The 7,742-nt window shown below is 34.5% G+C and overlaps 1 protein-coding gene across 3 annotated transcripts in view; it reads right to left on the bottom strand.

Annotated features, from left to right (window-relative positions):
* LOC107729985 (transducin-like enhancer protein 1) overlaps positions 1-7,742 on the bottom strand; it is a 20,945-nt gene that overhangs the window by 11,181 nt on the left and 2,022 nt on the right. For 2 of the 3 annotated variants that reach the window (XM_016540726.1, XM_016540723.1), the window contains exons 2-4: positions 2,903-3,003; positions 2,248-2,311; positions 1,685-1,729 (exon numbers count right to left, since the gene is read on the bottom strand). In XM_016540726.1, the coding sequence (XP_016396212.1) occupies positions 1,685-1,729; positions 2,248-2,311; positions 2,903-3,003 (210 nt within the window). Of the gene's footprint in view, positions 1-1,684; positions 1,730-2,247; positions 2,312-2,902; positions 3,004-3,094; positions 3,209-7,742 lie in introns of those variants that run through there. The other variant, XM_016540725.1, reaches the window with a different exon arrangement.

Raw genomic sequence — 7,742 nt, forward strand, 5'->3', positions numbered from 1 at the left:
AAAAGATAGATAGATAGATAGATAGATAGATAGATAGATAGATAGATAAAATGACAAAATGATGGATAGACAGATAGACAGATAGATAGATAGATAAAATGACAAAATGATAGATAGATAGATAGATAGATAAAATGACAAAATGATGGATAGATAGATAGATAGATAGATAAAATGATAGATAGATAGACAGACAGACAGACAGATAGATAGATAGATAAAATGATAGATAAAATGATAGACACATAGATAGATAGATAGATAGATAGAATGACAAAATGATAGATAGATAAAATGATAGATAAAATGATAGATAGATAGATAGATAGACAGATAGATAGATAGACAGATAGACAGATAGATAGATAAAATGACAGATAGATAGATAGATAAAATGACAAAATGACAAAATGATAGATAGATAGATAGAATGACAAAATGATAGATAGAATGACAAAATGATAGATAGACAGATAGACAGATAGATATAGATAGATAAAATGATAGATAGATAGATAGATAGATAGATAGATAGATAGATAGATACAAAATGATAGATAGATAGATAGATAGATAGATAGATAGAATGACAAAATGATAGATAGATAGATAGATAGAATGACAAAATGATAGATAGATAGATAAAATGATAGATAGATAGATACAAAATGATAGATAGATAGATAGATAGATAGATAGATAGATAGATAGAATGACAAAATGATAGATAGATAGATAGATAGATAGATAGATAGATAGATAGGGTCTTTCCTGACTGCCAGAGGTGTTTTTAATACACTGCACACACACAGAGAGAGAGAGAGAGAGCTCACATATGTACACACTTTCATTCAGGCTGATCCCACACACTCTGACCCACATACACTCGCAAATCCAGGCATTTCCAACAGATGGCCTGGAAAACGAGGAGAGATGCAGGGGTCTTATCTGGATTAGCCCACTCTAGCATGTGTGTGTGTTTGCTCATATAGAGTAGTCAGGCTTAAAACGAGCTTCAGAGTAAATACCCAACTAAACACTGAATCAGGCACATCGCATGTATACAGTACATCTCTCCTCCAAAAGACAAAGAAAAACGAAAACAGACAAACCTTAAGCTTTCTTTTAAATATGTTTGAGGAAAACAGAGATAGTTTAGTTTTAGCTCTGAAATCTGATTGGATGAGCCACATTTAAAGCTGCTGTAAAACAGAATACAGTATAGAGGCACACATTAATATTAACACTATATCTGTATTACTACACCTTCATATGCAAGTCTACATATAATCATACAAAAAATATATTTTTTTTAACCCGGTATAAAAAGTGTTTGTGTTTATCACCTTTAAGAAATTTACATATTTATTGAACACTGATGTTTTTTTTATCATATTAGCGGCAATACCAACAGTTTTAAAAAAGCAATTTTAAGTGTTAAAAACCTTTAACCATGGTAATGCATGTACACTACCATTCAAAATTGGGGTCAGCATGGTTTTTATTGAAATATATTAATACTTTTATTCATTTGTTCACCTAGTAGCATCAGACACCTGGCACCCTGCCAACCAGACCCCATAATTCCCGCACACAAGGACACCTCATACTGTAAAGCTCATTACACAGAGATCATGCTGATCTGTAATGAAATCAAGCTGCAAACGGCACATCAGTCACTCACCTGCTTCTGCATTTCAATGTTCAGCCCGTAAGACATTTCATAATACTGTGGAAGGAAACAAGGGCAGTTCAATTACACAACATAAATCACAGTTACATCCACCTAAATGACAGAAATGTTCTACATGTGTTACCAGAGGCCAGAGATAACCCATATTCATAGTGAAAGACCTGACACTCACTTGTCTTTCATATTATGTGTGTAGATATATATGTGTAGATCATCATTTGTATCTATGCACTTGACAGACACCTTTATTCAAAGCGATTTATAGTGCATTCAAGGCACTTCTTTATCCTTCGTAATAATAGACTTCACTGTGTTTCTAGGCATTGATAAAGATTTTTTTTTATCCATCTCCTGACTTGTGCCTGTCCACAACTTTATCCCGGAGATCTTTTGCCACCCATAGCTGATCGTTTGTTCAGCTGCACAACCAAGGACTGAAATGCTCCAGGAAAGCTCTTTTCATGCTGAGCTAATCAAAATGAGCACAGCTGATCACAGTTGAGAGTCAAATGGCTTTTGGTATTATGGGTAATGTTGTTAGACTTCCCTCTTACCATGATATAATGTCTGTGCATCTCTGTTTTCTCACTCGCCAACTTCTCACATTCCAGCTTCAGACTGAAAAACAGAAAACGACACACGGTGTGAGGTCATGTGACACTGTGTCCTCGTCATGTGACAGTGGTCAATTAGGCCACAATATCAGCCCCTCCAACATGAAACGGAACCACTTCTAGAATAAATATGTTTTTCAACTATAGACATATTGTATTACTGAAGCCGATCCAGTTTTATAATGTCCATTGATGTTTACTGTTCTAAAGGAAGACGTTCAGTAGCTTTTGTAATTGCTCCTAATGAGACTATCAGGATTAGCTGGCTAATGGTCTGTATCAGCTAATACAGGCGTTTCTAGTCGCTGGAGTGATTTTAGAGCATTATGGTTTGATAATCTCATCAGCTTTGCACAGGTGATCCCAACTGCAGTTCAGAGAGGATGTAGATCATCTAAATCACAACATAATTGAATAAAATGTAGATGCAATTATAGAAAATGAAGTAAACAGCAGTAAACATCAAAGAAACCGGGAAGCTTTTCAACGTTGGTTTGATTTTAGGAGTCAGTTGAGTTACATTTTGAGATTTTGTCTGAATAATATTGCAATAAATCCTCCTGGATGAGGTGAAATGAAGGTTGTGTGTCTGTACCTGTGATACTGGGCCTGAAACAGCTGGAATTCCTCTTTTATATGGTCGAGAGTTTCCAGGACTGTGAATTTCACACCGGCGTGGCCTGACACCAGCGGAGCCTGAAAACACACGAGTATTGTGAGGGACGTCACTCCAAAACAGCCATCAGTTAGCCTATTATTTACTATTTCTACAGTGTAATGGGATTACCTTGCTAATTACTCTGTATGGAGCAATCATGTTAGGTAATCTCAGGAGGACAATACAAGGATTGATGACAAATTCTACTTTCAATTCTTCATTTAACACACAAGATGCATGGAATATACGTTTTCAATGAAATAGTGTTATTTGGTAGGGCATAACTATAAATTGAGCATTTTGTGTGTATTTTACTTTTGCAAAACAACTTGTATGATTACGCTGTAGGGACTATTAAATGAAATAAAATAAAATACTCTAAATAAAACATACACCATGCCTTTTTTATTAAAGGCAGGGTATGTGATTTTTCAAAAACACTTTAGAAAACTGGACAGCATGGACACACTATGGTAAATGTCCATAGTAAAACAACATCATAAAAGCTCTCCAAAACATGGCATTACCATTGAACAAAAGCTACTACTAAAAGCGCTAAATTTTTGTTAGTACAGCCTTAACAAATCGACAAATAACAAGAACAACAACAAAAGCATTTCAATTTCAATTAGTTCACAGAGGAAGTGTGCTTGTGTGCTACCCAAAAGAAAGCAGGTGCAATGAACATGTGAAACAACATTTGTTGGTGGATGTGAAATTAGCCATGGTTAACTGAACCTGTACATGCATGTAACAGCAAACACAGAGAACTGTCTCTTAAATTACAGGAAAAAAAACCCAAATCTGATTACAGTAATGCATTATGATGACACGTGATCAGTGGAGCTGTGACCCATGAATCAAGGCTATGGTCAGGAAACAAGAGGGCGTACAGCGGGACAGAGCCATGAATTGTCACACAGACTGTTCCTCTCACACCAGCCCTGAAAGAACGCAGTCATCTATCTCACACTGTTTACTGTGCAGGGCACTTTCAGGCGGGAGATAGAGACGGAGAGGGGAGGGGGGGAAATCACGGCTGCTGAAATATTCAGCACATGTGGCACAAATACAAGAGCAGTAACAGCCGTGTGTGTGTGTGTGTGTGTGCAAACGACACATGAACCTGCTGCGTTCCCAATCGATGCTTCCTGTGCGGATTGCTGCTACTGGCAAAAACAGAACTGTTCAGGAGGGAAAAAAAACACGCACATCTGTTCGGAGCGATCGTCTCATTCCAGGAGACGGCATCCATACTGTACATCAGCTCTGATGAGCAGCTTGTTAAGACCTCGATACACAATACTGCTCTGATGAGAACTGACACCAGCACACACACATGCAGCCGCTGCACTTTATCTGTTTATCAGGGCTGTTCATTTTACATCTTCATTTGACGCCATTAATTCGCAATAAATAACTTTATGCAAACATAAATAATCATTAAAGCAATTGTTCAAACACAAAATGAAATGTACTCACCCTCAGGCCATGTAAGATGTGGATGAGTTTGTTTCTTCATCAGAACAGATTTGGAGAAATGAGGTATTGCATCACTTGCTCACCAATGGATGCTCTGCAGTGAATGGGTGCCGTCAGAATGAGAGTCCAAACAGCTGATAAAAACATCACAATAATCCACACCTCTCCAGTCCATCAGTTAATGTTTTGTGAAGCGAAAAGCTGCGTGTTTGTAAGAAATAAAAAATCAGTAAGACATTTTAACTTAAAACCATCACATTGACAAAAAAAAAAAAAGAGTCCTCTATACATAATATTGCTTTCTTCAGTGAAAAAGATGCCTGAATCAGGAGAGAAATCTGCACAGATCAAGCACCGTTTACAAGCAAACAGTCCAAACCAGCTCTAAACAAACCTGTGGGTGGATTTTGATGTGAGAGGACAACAGGAGATGGGCTTTTTCACTGGAGGATGCGTTGTTATGGATTATGTTGACTCATAATTGATATTTTTTGCCAGAAGTGTCAGTTTAAAGTTAAAATAGCATAATGATATATTTGTTTCTTACAAACATGCAGCTTTTCGCTTCACGAGACATTAATTGATGTACTGGAGTGGTGTGGGTTACTTGTGGCTTATTGTGATGTTTTTATCAGCTGTTTGGACTCTCATTCTGACGGCACCCATTCACTGCAGAGCATCCATTGGTGAGCAAGTGATGCGATGCTAAACTTCGCCAAATCTGTTCTCATCTCATCAAATCTGTTTTCAAAACTCATCTACACCTTGAATGGCTTGAGGGTGAGTAGAATTTCAGCAAAGTTTCATTTTCAGGTGAACCAAGTTTTTAAGTTGACACAACAAGTCAGTGTCTTGAAAACAGTGTTAATGCTGCCAGACTGTTAGACGTGACGCAACGGCCAAATCAGTCCATCCGACGCATATGTACACAGATAAAAATATAGCACAGATTGAGTCCAACAACAGATCCTCACTCTGCTATGTGACATCTCAATAGAGAAAAGCACTGCTGTGAACTGTAGGTCAATGATGCCTCGAATAGTCTTTATTTGTGGGCTTTTCTCTCCAAATATTGATGTATGTGATTAACTGTGACGAATTGCACTCTAAGAAAAGTCTGTAAAAATACAGTCCAATTTTGTGTATTGATTGCAGGCGTGTTATCCATATTTTGAATAGTGAATCGCATTGTACTGTGTTTTAGACAACGCCAAAAAATTATGTATAGACTTGCACTATGCCTTTTGCTATGAAATGAAAAAAAAAAGAAATAAATTAATAAAATACATATTTGAAGGAAATTAATGGAAAGTTGATGATTTTTTGCCAAGACATTATCCATTTTTCTGCAGATTTTTTTTCGATGTGCTTATGTTGCTCTATTAAAAAGCATTTGTTAAACGCAAAAATGTATGTAAGAATTAAATTGTCATTAACTCAACAAATTAACCAGCAAATCATACTGTATGAAAAAATGTGCATATAAAACTGACAGAATGGGCTTTTGAGAGATGTTAAAATGTTTATGTTAAGTGTTAGTAGAGCTAGTGTGTTAAAGTCAGATCTGATCATTAACACCATCAACATAATGATAGTAAATACAGCTCAGATGGCGAACACATTTGCATGTGGATATCACTCACTCTTACACATATTCACACCGGGCTGCTTCATGCCTGATCTGGTATTAACGTCACACTCGTGTGAATCGATCACAAATGCACAGCACTGAACAGAGTGTAACCGTATGGTTCCCAAACTAAAAATCACATTCATTTCCCCATGCAGAAATTGGGTTTTAAAAATAACATGAGATCCACCAAAAGCAAGAGATCAGCAGTGCCCCTCCACTCCCATGAAACACTGCGAATGTTATAATCAAGTCAGTCACCCTGCAGTTAAAATACGCTTATATATTTGCATATCTATCTATATATTTTTAATAAACCTAATATATTGTTTTTATACTTGTACAGAGTGACTACTGGTTATTAGTCATTCGTTTCCTAAGCAATTCTTTCACTTATGAATTTAAATGCACAGTAACTACCTTTGTCTTTTTAATTAATTTCACATAATAATGTTTATTATGCATCCTTAAACAATAGAAAAAAGGGCTGCAAACTCAACTGTCATTCGTCTGTGTTTTAAAATGTTTGATAAAAACAAAAAACAAAAAACAAAAATTCTCAGCTGAGCACTTGTGATAGATTGGGGTTATTAGTTAACTAAACTAAAACTTAAACTAAAACCATACAAAAACAATTTAATTACTTGAAATAAAATAAACGTTAACTGAAATAAAAATAAAATAAAATAAAATAAACACTTGCCAGGGAAATTTAGTTTAACTTGATGTACTAAAACTGAAATAAAAAAACAAGAAAATCTAATAAGAAAAAAAATGAACAACAAAATTACTACAACTTTAAAATTAAAATGGAAAATAGAAAGATAAAAACTAATTCTGAATACTGAAATTACAATTTTCAGCTGTGCACTTGTGATCGGATCAGGTTTATTACAATTAATTAAACTAAAACCATTAAAAAAAAATTATTACTTTAAATAAAATAAATTTAAACTAAAATAAAATAAAATATATAAAAACTTAAACTTATTTTTTCAGCTTGTTGCTAAGGCAACATTTAGTTTAACTTCTGCTAAAAATGAAATAAAATGGAATAAAATGTAAATAGACATATTTTCAACAAATACTAATAAAAATGACAAAAATGCACAACAAAATTACTAAAACTTTAACTAAAAATAAAAATAAAAAATTCAAAATATGAATAAAAAATAAAATAAAATGAGCTGCTGCAGACTAAACATGTTAAGAAGAGCACAGAACACAACATCCAAACACAATTTCAGTTTAAAAAATTTAAATAAAAAATTAAAATAAAGAATTAAATTGACAAAAATTACTAAAACTTATCTAATATTAAATTAAAAACATAAAACATAAAAATAAAATAAAAAACAATTAAAAATATTTACATGATATTTTACAAATTAAAAATATTTACAACTCTTTCAAAGAGTTTTATTGGCATGTCTGTTTAATATACAATAATAAAAATGGTAATCCATCCATCTGTCCATCCCTCAGCCACACAGAGCAAACTCATGCCACAAACCTCTCCCTGTGTTCATGAATGTCCTTCTACTGTATTTCTGCCTTGAATAATGCCTCATTCCTCCTCTTCTGCACATGCACATCTGACCATCTATCTCTCTCTATTCAAAGAGTTTTATTGGCATGTCTGTTTAATATACAATAATAAAAATG

Source organism: Sinocyclocheilus rhinocerous, unplaced genomic scaffold (genome assembly GCF_001515625.1).
Source record: "Sinocyclocheilus rhinocerous isolate Xijiao unplaced genomic scaffold, SAMN03320098_v1.1 scaffold638, whole genome shotgun sequence".
Classification (NCBI taxonomy): domain Eukaryota; kingdom Metazoa; phylum Chordata; class Actinopteri; order Cypriniformes; family Cyprinidae; genus Sinocyclocheilus; species Sinocyclocheilus rhinocerous.